Source organism: Galeopterus variegatus, unplaced genomic scaffold (assembly GCF_000696425.1).
Source record: "Galeopterus variegatus unplaced genomic scaffold, G_variegatus-3.0.2 Scaffold2875, whole genome shotgun sequence".
NCBI lineage: Eukaryota > Metazoa > Chordata > Mammalia > Dermoptera > Cynocephalidae > Galeopterus > Galeopterus variegatus.
The window spans coordinates 163,932-176,673 of NW_007728986.1; the positions used below are offsets into that span (position 1 = coordinate 163,932).

Consider the following 12,742-nt stretch of genomic DNA (forward strand, 5'->3'; position numbering starts at 1 on the left):
AGTGCCCAGAGATCACATGGAGACCCTAAATGCTGCCCTTTCTTTTATACTCTAGGAAGCCGAGCTGAAGTGGGGTCGGTAGCCCCTGACCTTAGGAGATGCTCATCCCCTGGACCATGTTCCCGTAACCTTACCTTACCTGGAACAGTGCTGGTGGTGGTGTGGTAGAAGGGTTCTCAGAGTGCGGGAACTGATGCCTTTCAGGGCAGAAAATCCTGATATCTTCTCCAAGGGATTTCTTGGGTCTCCTGGGAACCAAGAGCCCAGCAGCCCCAGGGCCGTGGGGGATGCAGAGCATCCCTGCCACCACTAGAGGGCGTGTCACCAACACAGAGGCCGGGTGCCGGCTTCCCAAGGCCACCCTGGGGGGCTCTTCTGGGCCTGAGCCCTGGGGACCCAGGAACTGGCAGGAGGTGACCTCTGGGGGTAAGAAGGGAGCGATACAGAGCCAGGACTGGAACCTAAACCCAGATGGCTCCAAACCCACGCTCCCAACCTCTCCTCCAGGTCATTCCCTGCTGCTCTAAATCTCCTTTATCTCAGATTCACCTTCCTAATTCTGGTTGTGGTTAAAACAAAGCTTTCTAATGCCAGCACTACTGGCATTTTGGGCTGGATAATTCTTTGTAGCGGGGGCTGTCCTGTGCACTGTAGGGCAGTTATCAGTGGCCACGGCCTCTACTCACTAGATGCAACCCCACCCCCACCCCAAATCGTGACAATAAAAAATGTCTCCAGACATGGCCAAATGTCTCAGAATCGCTTCTGGCTGAGAGCCACTGTTTTAAGACAGGTGAGTGCGCCTGCTGTGAGGACAGGAGGGGCTCAAGGCTGAGTCGCAGCCGCAGAGGATCTGCCGTGGTTACCACTGTGCTGCATGTCGTGTGGAAACAGTAGAGATGCTCAAAGATGACATATGTGCTCTAAATACATGTTAGAACTCTATCTGGGCTCCTGCTTTTTTTCTCCAAAGACTGCAGAGCCTCTCGGTCTTCCCCTCTGTTTATTCCACCTCCCCACTTTATTGAAACAGGAGACTGAGGCTTACAGACCCCCTGGAGTCTCAGGCCACCCCTTGCCTGTAGAACTCTGTCCCCAGCTGTGAGCACCCTGGCCACTCGGCTCCCCAGCTATTGGCTTGGGCACCAGGAGCATCTGTGGTCTCCCTCCCACTCTGCCTGCCCCCCCGGCCCTGCCGCCCTCCAGCTCCCCAAACCCTGGTGCCCCCCCCCACTGGAGGGAGGGGGAAGCAGCAGGTGTTGATGCTAATCAGCGTTCACAGCCCAGAACTGCAGTCGCTCCCAGGCTCACACACTCCCCAAAATTAAACACTCATTATACAAAATTAATTGACATTAATTAGCAAAAATTAAAACTTTAAACACAGCAAGGCGCTTTGGGGGGAGGAGTGAAGCAGGCAGGCTCTTCATTTGTCACCCCCCACTCCCCACCCGCCTACCACCCCCAAGTCCCCCCACTTTCATCCTGAAGCAGAGCTGGAGGAGTTCAGGCAAGGTCAGCACCAGCACCCAGCCACGGGCCCAGGCCCAGCCTTGTGAGTCCCAGGCCAGGGGAACAGAAAGACACTCCCTGTGCTAGTTGCCAGTTGATGGGTGGCCCCCAGACTTCAGCACCCAGTGCTTAATCAAGAAGCCAGAACCCTCCCCTCAGCCTAAATCCTCAAGATCTCAGCTGAAACAGGGGCGGGGGGTGGGGGGAGGAACCGGTATGGCCAAAGGAAGGAACTCAGTCATCAGAACAAGAACACAGAGGGGCTGCCTTTTACTCTGCCTGGCCCCCACATCCCTCCCCAGGCTGATGGGCAGATGGGTTCCCAGAGGCTTGGACACAGTAGCCTTTCCACACTGTCCCACTTTGCTGTGTGACCTCAGATAAGTCACACCCTCTCTGAGCCTCAGTTTTCCATCCATATGATGAGGGGGTGGTGCTGGGTGAACACTGAGGTTCCTGCCTGCTCTGGCACCTGCTGTCAGGGAAGCAAATCTCTGGAAACTGGATTCGCTCTAAGGCATGAGGGGCTGAATGTGAGGACAGGCATTTCAAGAGGATGGGGCAGGCCAAGGGACTGAGTCATTGATGGTGAAACATCAGGCCCCAGTGGGGCACCTGTCTTCAGGCCGAAGAGCCCTCCCAGACAGGCATGCACTTGGCCTGCCTCCGGCCTGCCCCACAGGAGAGAAAGCAGCACCCTCGCTAGGCGGCCGCTCTCTAAGCCCTGAACGGTTTCTTCCCTAACACTGGGTAGTCTCCACCTTTGCTCACCAGGTCCCCAAGGGCCCCCACATCCCTCCCCAGGCTGATAGGCAGATGGGCAACAGAACCACACCTTCCCCCGCCTTTGCCCACTGCATTTGAACGTGGGCTTAGCATTGGCTCAGAACCCATGTGGCTCTGGGGAGGGAGGCTTGCGGGAGGGAGGAGCCCAGCGCCCTCCCCAGGTGGGATGCCTTCCTCCCCTCACACTTGCTCCTTGTACCCCCTTTCTCTCCAGCCAGTGCCAATATCTGCAACGTGGTCCTGATGCGGTACGGGGAGCTGGAGGAAGGGATTGACGTCCTGGATGCTGATGGCAACCTTGTGGGCTCCTCCAAGATCGCAGCCAGACATGTGGGTGGCCCTGGGGTCCCCAGGGGCTGGGGGGGAGGCCAGCAGCAGGGAGGGGGTTGGTTTTCTCATGATTTGTTCATTCCTTGGGCTTATACCCACAGCCCCATGGTCTCGTCCTCATGAGTCTCCCCCTCACCATGTCCCCATCTGTGTGAGCCCCAGGCCATGTGGTCTGGCCCTGACCAAGCCTGTCCTACTGGACAGACCCTCACTTCTCCAGCCTCTCCTCCCAGCACTGCTGTGAAACGTCCCATCTCTTGTCCTAGCCCCTCAGGACCCAGCTTCTCGGATCACCTCACCCAGACGAGGTGTTAATTGGTGAGGGCAGAGGAGACTCCCCAGAACTTTCTCCCCACTCCCCAGGACCCAGGGCCCTGCCTCCCTGGGCTTTCACATCCTCTTGGGTAAGAGGAGGAAGCCTGGGGGATGAGCAGTGTATGGTTCTGGGTTAATAGGCATGTCTGCAGGTGATACCTCACCAGGGAGTGGGTGCGGTGAGGTCAAGGAACTTCAGGCTTGCAGAGGCCACCAGGTGGTTGGAGAATATTTTGTTATAAGAAGACCTTCTTTAACCTCTGGTTTCACTGGTCCTGCCCACTCTAGCACTTGTAATTTTTTAAAAAATTCCAGCCCATGTGTACGTCTTGTGCCTTCCCAGCCTTCACCTTTGTGGCTTGTCCTGCTGCTCTGGGCTCTGGCCTCTGAGTGTGGGAATGGGGCAGGTCAGCAGTGAGGTAGCTGAGCATTCACCCTGCTCCAGCCACTGTCCCTCATCAGCTCCCACATGGGTCCCAAACCCTGCCCCTGTCCATAAGGCCGCCTTGATAAGTCCTTGATCTGGGAAGAGCCCTCTCCAAGCCAGTGCCCATCCAAAGCTTGTGGGGGCAAGGGGCTGGGGATGCCCTGCCAACACTGCACCCTCTACTCCAGCACTGGCTCTAGGCCCTCCTGTCATTCCCACGCTTATGCAGGACACTGGAGGGACTTTCTCCCGTGTCTTCCTGAGGCTGATCATGAAGGGCCCATGTTCCTGGGAGAAATGTTCAGCCCTGAGAAGTGTTCATCTGATGGGATTTAACCTCAGTTTCCTACTTGACCCAAGCCTCCTTTCCCAACCCCATCCTTTTCCCCAGCCCCTGTGAGGGCAGGCAACCATGAGAACCCCTCCTCCCAGTGCCACAGAACAAGGAAACCCAAGCTCTTCTGCAGCCCAGGTTCCTTCAGCCTGCCTCACTCAGTTCCTTGCTGTCTGGAGAAAGACTCCAGGGATTTGTGGACAGTGAGCCATTTCTGGAGCCTCCTCTGAGGACTGGGAGCCCATGGGGTTAAAGGAACTCCCTACTTTGGCCATCAGAGCACAGAATTTCCACTGAGCTGTGCCCAGGATTGTGACCCCATCCCCCAGGAATCCCACTGGGGCTCCCAGAACAAGGCCCCAGAGAGACCCCCTCATGCAAACCCTGTAGACGCTCAGCAGAAGCATGGCTCCTTTATGAAGCCAATCTCTTGTTACTGTTACAGAGCCAAGGGATGCATGGTCTTCTGAATCTTTGTCTTTAATGGATGTCATTAAAAAAAAAGGAAGAAAGAATGAAAAGAAAAAAGTTAATCCCAGAATCTCTGTCCTCCCTCAGCACCATGAGCCTCACGTGGCTCAACAGGCCCAGCTGTTTGTTCTGGTCTTTCTAGCACCTGCTTTGTTTTTAGAGCATCTCCGGTCCTCCATATGCTTCTCCCAGTCCCTGCACGTCCTGGGTAGGGGAGGCTGCACCCCGCCACCCGCAGCACCTTTCTGAGCACAGACCCCTTCCTGGGGCTGCTTCTGCCTCGCTGCCCCTCCCCCACACATGCAGGTGATGGGAACCTGCTCTTTTCAAATGTGTGTGGTAAGAAGACGGGGGTGGCTTTTTTCTGTTCGGAATAAGGCTTCGTGAACAATTCCATGAATAATTCCGTTCAGCCAGATGTGCTCAGCAGTGGCACACACACCTTGGGGCCCCGTGGTGGGGTTGCCACCATCTGCCACCTGGGAGCCCCTCTCACCCAGCCTCTACTTGCCCTCAGGCCCTGCTGGAGACAGCGCTGACGCGAGTGGTCCTACCTATGCCCATCCTGGTGCTGCCCCCCATCGTTATGTCCATGCTGGAGAAGTGAGTTCGGGGCAGCCAGGACTGTGGGGGGGAGGGCAAAACAGAAGGGGGACTGGCCAGCCCAGGGCAAGGGACAAGGGAGCAGCTAGTAGTCTACTCCAGTTTGTTCAGAGGGTAGAAAGTGTCCTGCTCCATTTTCAGACTCCTCCAGACAGTGCTCCTGGAGTCATCTCATGAGAATTCATGGACTTTTACTATGCAGGACCCTGTGTTATCAGGGATATCCCAGTGGACAAGGCTGCCCCTGCCCAGAGGACCTGGCAGTTCGGGGGAGGGAGAGGGTCTGTGTGTGCATGTGTGTGTCTCTGTGAGTGTTCATGTGTGTGAGGACAGAGTCCGATTTGAGCCAGCACCTGCCCTTGTAGGCACCTACCATGAAACAAATCACCATCTCACTGAGCCTCAGTTTCCCTGCCTCCCTCAGAGGACACATATTTGTTATGACTCTAAAGAGATAAGGGAACATAATAATGATAACAGAGTGATTCTCTTAATAAGTGTGAAATTAGATTGTGAAGACTGAAATGCTGCTTAGAGGAGATGCTGAGCAGAGAGGGCAGGAAGAACCAGGCTGACCTTCCTGGAGGTTTGGGCAGGCCTTGGGTTAGGGTGGGCCTGGGAGAATGGCTAAGGGTAGGGAAGGTCAGACCCCTGGCTTGTGCAGGTGACAGTGAGGAGGTGATCACTCCCTCCCTCCTGAGAGCCCCACCCAGTGGGGGCACCTCAAGGTAGTGGTTGAGATTGGGAGCAGTGTAGGGTAAGAACAAGGTTAGGGGCACTCCCTCTGGGGTTCTGGGGCAGGGGCTTCTCCTCAGTTTGGGCACCTTCCTATTCCCACAATACTAATTATAATAACTAACATTTATAGGGCACTTACCACATCTCAGTCAGGTCTCTGCCCAAATGCTGCTTCCCACAGAGGCCCTCCCTGACTGCCCCATCAAGAGAACAGCTGCCATTACTCCCTCCTGGCCACCTGCCTTCTCACAGCACTTAAGTATCTGAGATTGTTTCTCTAGTTGTTTATTATCTCTATGCTCTAGTAGAATGTAATCTCCACGGATCAAGTAAATCCTTTTGTTTACTACCCTTTGTAGCATCTAGCACCGTTCCTGGCACATAGTAGATGGTCAGTGTTTGTTGAATGAATGAGTGAGTGAATGAATGAATGCTGTCATTTAACCCTCACAACCCACAACGAGGTAAGTATGATATACCCATTTTGCAGATGAGGAAGGGAAAGCAAAGAGAGGTTATAGCATGTGCTTACGGTCAGACACCAGGAAATGGCAGAGCCAGGGCTGACTCAGAAGTATGGCTGCAAAGCCTGGGCTCTTCATACCACACTGGCTGCCTCTTGGGTCTTCAGGTCATATCACATAATCAGCATGTGTTTGGGTCCTGACCTGTGTGGAGACAGGAAAGAGCAGATTTGGAGCCTGACATCAGGAGGTGTGTATTTTTATAAGGATTTGGGCAAGACCCATGCACAGGTCAGCCTCAGGTGAGACCAGGCAGCATGTTATGCGTGAACAGGGCCAAGGCCAAGGCAAACTGAGAGGAGAGAGCACTATGGGCCCAGCAGACGGAGGTCTGGTCTCTGGAGAGGGGCTGGGCTGACCCTGAGAGTAGGAGAGGCTTTTTGTGGAAGGGAGGGCTTTTGGGGCAGGGTATAGGCCTGTTGGGTGGACACTGAGGAGTCCAGCCTGGCTAAAGCAAAGTGTGCTTATTATAGTCAGCTGATGAGGGGCCCTGTGTGCCCAGCCAAGGAGATGATCCCTCTCCCACCCTAGCAAGGGGTGGGGTCTCTGGGGGTACCTGAGCAGTGGCATGGCATATTGAGCACTAGAACTTAAGAAAAGTAATCTGGTGTGGAAATTTGCAACAGACAAAAATAAACAGATCCTAGGAGGATAATCACTTTTGTGCCCCTGACCCTTGTATATGTAGCCCCCTTGTGAACTGAGGTTGTCCCCCAAATACCAGTGACCGCAAGTACAAACAAAGGGACAATGGGACAAATGAGGAAGATTGGGCTTCTCTCTTTGAGACTGCTGAATCCTGAACCTTGGACTTGTGAAGCAGGTTCACCGTGTACCAAGTTATTCTATCACTTGCGTGAGTCTGGTGACACAGAACACTGACATGACAAGTTAAGCAAAGCAACTCTATGATTCACAGATAGCCATCAGGGGACAATGGAAGCCTAGGATTCGTGGTGAGCCAAGGCTCAGGAAAGCTGTCTAGGGAGGATGGAGTTTCACCTGCCCATCCCCGTGTCGCACAGCAGCTGAGGGACCCCTTAAGCACTCTGTGCGCCACTTGGATTGCTGGGCTAGAGTTGTAGGACATCCTGTTCTAGGAAGTAGAACAGAGCCTGGGCTCTTCTGACAATCCCTCCTTATCTCAGGGTGTTGCGTTCTCAGCATCTTCTACAGTTATCCTGAGGACTACAAGTGGTGGGTGCAGGATCTGGGTCAGCCAAAGCCATCTGGGGACCTGTCCTACAGGAATTTGCTAGGGAAAAACATGGCCTTTGATGCCTCCCCAGTTGGCATCTGAGTTGAGTTTGCAGAAAGTGGAATGATGGTTAGTGTCCCATTGGTTTGGGGCCTTAAACTTGGCTTTGGGAGTCGTGGGAGGTGGAATGGAGATTATTCTAGTTCTGAACTTCCTCAGCGTGGGGTCTGCTAAGACTCTGGGGTACCACATGGTCTGGCTCAGCTCAGGGTTCAAAGAAACCCCTCGGGTAGGATAGGAAAGGTTAGCCTTTTGGTGCTTCCCTGGAGCTCCTGGGAGGGTCTCTGGAGAGAAGAGTCCAGTCTGGGTTTCCTCAGGAGTATCAGGATGAATAAGATCCAGTTTATGCCCTCAAAGACATACTAATCTCACATATGCCCTGGAACTACAGGACTGTGTAGTAGGAGAGGCAGGGCAATGCAGCAGAGAGATCTGAGACGTCTGGTAGGAAAATGAAATCTAGGTTCCTGCTGCACCACTCTCTGCCAACCTGATGTTGTCATGGAGTCTCCCTCAGCCTCAGTTTCCCACCTTTAAAATGAAGATACTGCCCCTTCCTCACCTTGCTCATTGGGGCTTTGCATTTTGCCCCATCCAGCAGCTCTTTGGCTCTTTGCAGGGGCCCTGCCAATCACCCCACAGCCTTTTGGTGCTGGTGTGCTAGTGTAGGGCTTCTGCTGAGGAGGCTGATGCAGGAGGCAGCCCCCACCCTTGGGGGGCCACAGTGGGTGAGGGAGTCAGGATAGCCAGGAAGAAAGACAAAAGAACACTTACAAAGCAGCCTAGTTGCAAATTAATGGAGCGCAAACGAAAACTGCTCCAAGTGCTGAAGGAATGCACAGCAATGGGGGAGACAAGCTGTCGTATGGCGGTGGGCTGGGACCAGGCTTACTTGCCTCTGGCCTCAGCTTATTCTCTCTTGGAGGAGCACTCAGAGCCTGCGTTTCCTGCTAGGATAAGAAAGCAGTGGGAACTCAGCATGCCCAGTTGTCCTTGACTCTGAGACTGAAAGGAAGAGTCTCAAGACAGAAGCAGAGGAGTGTCTCCCCGGGCTTCCTCACCCGAGCACTGGGCTGCCTCTGAGGGCATTTGTCCTTGACTCTGAGACTGAAAGGAAGAGTCTCAAGACAGAAGCAGAGGAGTGTCTCCCCAGGCTTCCTCACCTGAGCACTGGGCTGCCTCTGAGGGCACGGACACACACACAGGTAGTGTCCCCATGCTCTCTACTAGGGGCTGCAGAGGGTCACACCCCACACCCTCCCTGCAGCAGAACTTCACCAGCCATGCTGTGGAGGAAGCTAGTTTTAGATTCAGGGCTGGGATTAGCCCCCCAAATGTAATCCCCCAACTCAGAGGCAGGTGCCTGTGCTGGATCAGGAGGTCTATAGCTCACTCCCCACTGCCCACCCCCAGCCCTGCATCTCCAGCCCTGGGATGGGGGGAGGAGGGGCAAGGCACCAGGCTGGGACTGAGCTGGGTTGGGGTCCAGGCTATACCCTCATGGTGGGTTCCTGAGTCCACTCCCCCAGCCTCCTTCAGTCTCTGGGATCCGGGTCTTTCCTTTCTCCCAGGCATTCACACATCTCTCCATCTGCATATTTTAACTCCCTCTGCTGCCTTTCCCATCCCTCCCTGCCATCTCCCTCTCCTCCGCCCCTCCCCCTGTCCTGCTGTGTTCACTCTCCTGCCTGCTCTGGGCTGGGACTTCTGAGGNTAGGATAGGAAAGGTTAGCCTTTTGGTGCTTCCCTGGAGCTCCTGGGAGGGTCTCTGGAGAGGAGTCCAGTCTGGGTTTCCTCGGGAGTATCAGGATGAATAAGATCCAGTTTATGCCCTCAAAGACATACTAATCTCACATATGCCCTGGAACTACAGGACTGTGTAGTAGGAGAGGCAGGGCAATGCAGCAGAGAGATCTGAGACGTCTGGTAGGAAAATGAAATCTAGGTTCCTGCTGCACCACTCTCTGCCAACCTGATGTTGTCATGGAGTCTCCCTCAGCCTCAGTTTCCCACCTTTAAAATGAAGATACTGCCCCTTCCTCACCTTGCTCATTGGGGCTTTGCATTTTGCCCCATCCAGCAGCTCTTTGGCTCTTTGCAGGGGCCCTGCCAAGCACCCCACAGCCTTTTGGTGCTGGTGTGCTAGTGTAGGGCTTCTGCTGAGGAGGCTGATGCAGGAGGCAGCCCCCACCCTTGGGGGGCCACAGTGGGTGAGGGAGTCAGGATAGCCAGGAAGAAAGACAAAAGAACACTTACAAAGCAGCCTAGTTGCAAATTAATGGAGCGCAAACGAAAACTGCTCCAAGTGCTGAAGGAATGCACAGCAATGGGGGAGACAAGCTGTCGTATGGCGGTGGGCTGGGACCAGGCTTACTTGCCTCTGGCCTCAGCTTATTCTCTCTTGGAGGAGCACTCAGAGCCTGCGTTTCCTGCTAGGATAAGAAAGCAGTGGGAACTCAGCATGCCCAGTTGTCCTTGACTCTGAGACTGAAAGGAAGAGTCTCAAGACAGAAGCAGAGGAGTGTCTCCCCAGGCTTCCTCACCTGAGCACTGGGCTGCCTCTGAGGGCACGGACACACACACAGGTAGTGTCCCCATGCTCTCTACTAGGGGCTGCAGAGGGTCACACCCCACACCCTCCCTGCAGCAGAACTTCACCAGCCATGCTGTGGAGGAAGCTAGTTTTAGATTCAGGGCTGGGATTAGCCCCCCAAATGTAATCCCCCAACTCAGAGGCAGGTGCCTGTGCTGGATCAGGAGGTCTATAGCTCACTCCCCACTGCCCACCCCCAGCCCTGCATCTCCAGCCCTGGGATGGGGGGAGGAGGGGCAAGGCACCAGGCTGGGACTGAGCTGGGTTGGGGTCCAGGCTATACCCTCATGGTGGGTTCCTGAGTCCACTCCCCCAGCCTCCTTCAGTCTCTGGGATCCGGGTCTTTCCTTTCTCCCAGGCATTCACACATCTCTCCATCTGCATATTTTAACTCCCTCTGCTGCCTTTCCCATCCCTCCCTGCCATCTCCCTCTCCTCCGCCCCTCCCCCTGTCCTGCTGTGTTCACTCTCCTGCCTGCTCTGGGCTGGGACTTCTGAGGCTCCTGTTTGGCTACAGCCTGGGGCCTGCCTGCTTCCTGAGTTGGTGGCACAGGCCTGGGGCTTCCTGGACCACCTTTCCAGTGGGAACTTCAGACAGCCGCCCCTGAGTGAGGAACCAAGGTCACAGCCCCATGCCAAAGGGGGGTTCTGTCCAGTGTCCCCACCAGGAGGTCCCAAGGATGGAGTCCATGGCCTGCTCCTCACCTGCTGAGGTGGGGGGAGATTCATTCTTTCTCCTTGCCCTCTGGGACCTTCAGGACTGTGCCTTCAGGGACTTCACAGCCTCCAGTGACTGCTGGTGTAGGGAGGGCAGCCCCGCCTTCCACAGCCTTTTCTGAGCAGGGGCCCCAGGCCCAGTGTGCACATTTGGAGAGTAAATGAGCCTTGTGTCCCATCCTCCTACTCCTGCTGGAGAAGCTGATCTCAGGGCCTGTCTCAGCCTTACTCCTGTCCCCTCCATGATTCCTAAGAAAGCCCAGGAGGTCTTAGGCTGAGTCCAGCGAGGGTGTGGGGCCAGAGGGAGGAGAAGGAGGGAATAGGGTGCTGGACCGAGGGGGTAGATCAGAGGGGTTTGAGCTTCATTAAGGCATCTTTGTCCTTCTGCTCTTAATCCTGCAGAAACTCCCCTCTCCAGTAGCTTAATTCAGGCTTAATTCAGATGCTGGGGTTTGGGCCAGTGGGAAGGGCTGGAGGACAGTCTAGCCACAGGATCCTACTTTTTCCCGCACGTGAGTTGGACAATAACAGCAGTAATGACGCAGAATTACTGAGCACTTTCTGTGTGCCAGGCCCGAGCTAACCCTTTTACTTACATAGAGTTTGCCAGTAATTGGATCTTTATTGATACCTGAGCAGGAACATCCTGGGACAGGGTTTCTTAGAAGTATGGTCTGAGGATCCTCATTTTAGACTCATGGAGGATTGCTTAAAATGCAAATTCTGCAGTCTAATACTAACCAAACCAGGATCTCGTTGTTGTAAGGGGCCCTTGGGAGTCTGCATTTTTAACCAGCTGCCCAGACCATTCCGACACACACTACAGCTTGAAAACTGCTTCTCCTTATTTTGCCATTTGCTCAGGGCCAGGTGCTCTTGGGATTCTTGTCCCAGGAGGGGAGGATGATATAGGGCTTGCCTTCCCCCTACACTGGGGTCTTGCCCCTAGTGGGGGCCTCTCCCCTGCCTTTGGCCATGGCTAGCCCTGTTGCAGTGGGGGAGGGGCAAGAGCCCTGATTATATCCTCTTCACCTGGGAGCTGGTCACGTGGAGGGCGCCACAGTTACTGAGGTTCGATTTAGTACCACCCAGCATCCCCTGGCAAGTAGTCTAGTCATTCATCTTGCTGCTCCCCCCCACTCCCTGCCAGGCCTCCCCGAGTGGAATGCATATCTGCAGCTGGTATGGCCCCCACCCTTTCTGGGGAGCTTGTTTTGTTATGGAGCTGGAGGACCCAAGGCCCTGGAGGGAGGTTTTTCATAACCCTCTCTGCCCAGGAATTCCATCTCCACAGCCTGCTGTGGGGAGTGGGTGCCAGCTGTGACATGCTGGTGATGAGGCAGGAGCCAGGAGCAGCTAGAGGTGACAGCACTCTCAGGGAGTCAGGAGTCCAGGCAATAGCCCTGCCTCCCTCCAGCAGACCTGGCCTTGGCCTTGGCCTTGGACAAGTCACTGTCCCTCTCTGTGGCTCTTGGATCGAAGTTTATGGAAGTGGCCAGTGAGGTGTCTTCTGTTCCCACACTGGAGGAGGATCACCCCCTCCTGGCTGTGTGTGTGTGTGTGTGTGTGTGCACTCTTTGTCTCCTCCCCTGGACTTGGCACCTACTCTGGTTTGTTTGCTATTTAATTATGTGCTGCCTTTAAGAGTGATCTTACTTTCCTGTGTGTCTCCCCAGGAATAGGGGCCAACAGCCTCTTCCATCATCTCTCCCACATGTGGCCACCTTGGCACAGGGCTGGACACACAGTGGGTGGGTGCCCCACAAGTGCTTGTTTATGACATGAATAGTTGGGAGTTTAACCAGTAATGTCCTTCAAGGCAGGGCCTGGGGAGAGGAGGCCAATCAGGGAAGTCCCCAAAGATGGAATTTTGCTCCATCTATTTAGCTGGCACTGGTGCTGAGCCTCTGAATGGACCCCAGCATGGTGGCTAGCCACTAGTGCACCCCATCTTTGGGTCTTATGGGGCTCCCCGTTCTCCTCCACAGGACGGCTCTGCTGCAGGCACGCCCCCGGCTGCTCCTCCCCATGCAGAGCCTCGTGTGCTTGGCAGCATTCGGCCTGGCCCTGCCGCTGGCCATCAGCCTTTTCCCGCAGATGTCAGAGGTCAGTGGGAAGGGGCCCAAGGGCAGGG

The 12,742-nt window shown here is 55.0% G+C and overlaps 1 protein-coding gene across 1 annotated transcript in view; it reads left to right on the plus strand.

Moving 5' to 3' along the window:
• SFXN5 (sideroflexin 5) overlaps positions 1–12,742 on the plus strand; it is a 126,201-nt gene that overhangs the window by 93,954 nt on the left and 19,505 nt on the right. The window contains exons 11-13 of the mRNA XM_008583256.1: positions 2,513–2,628; positions 4,693–4,778; positions 12,597–12,714. Coding sequence (XP_008581478.1) covers positions 2,513–2,628; positions 4,693–4,778; positions 12,597–12,714 — 320 coding nt within the window. The remainder of the gene's footprint in view (positions 1–2,512; positions 2,629–4,692; positions 4,779–12,596; positions 12,715–12,742) is intronic.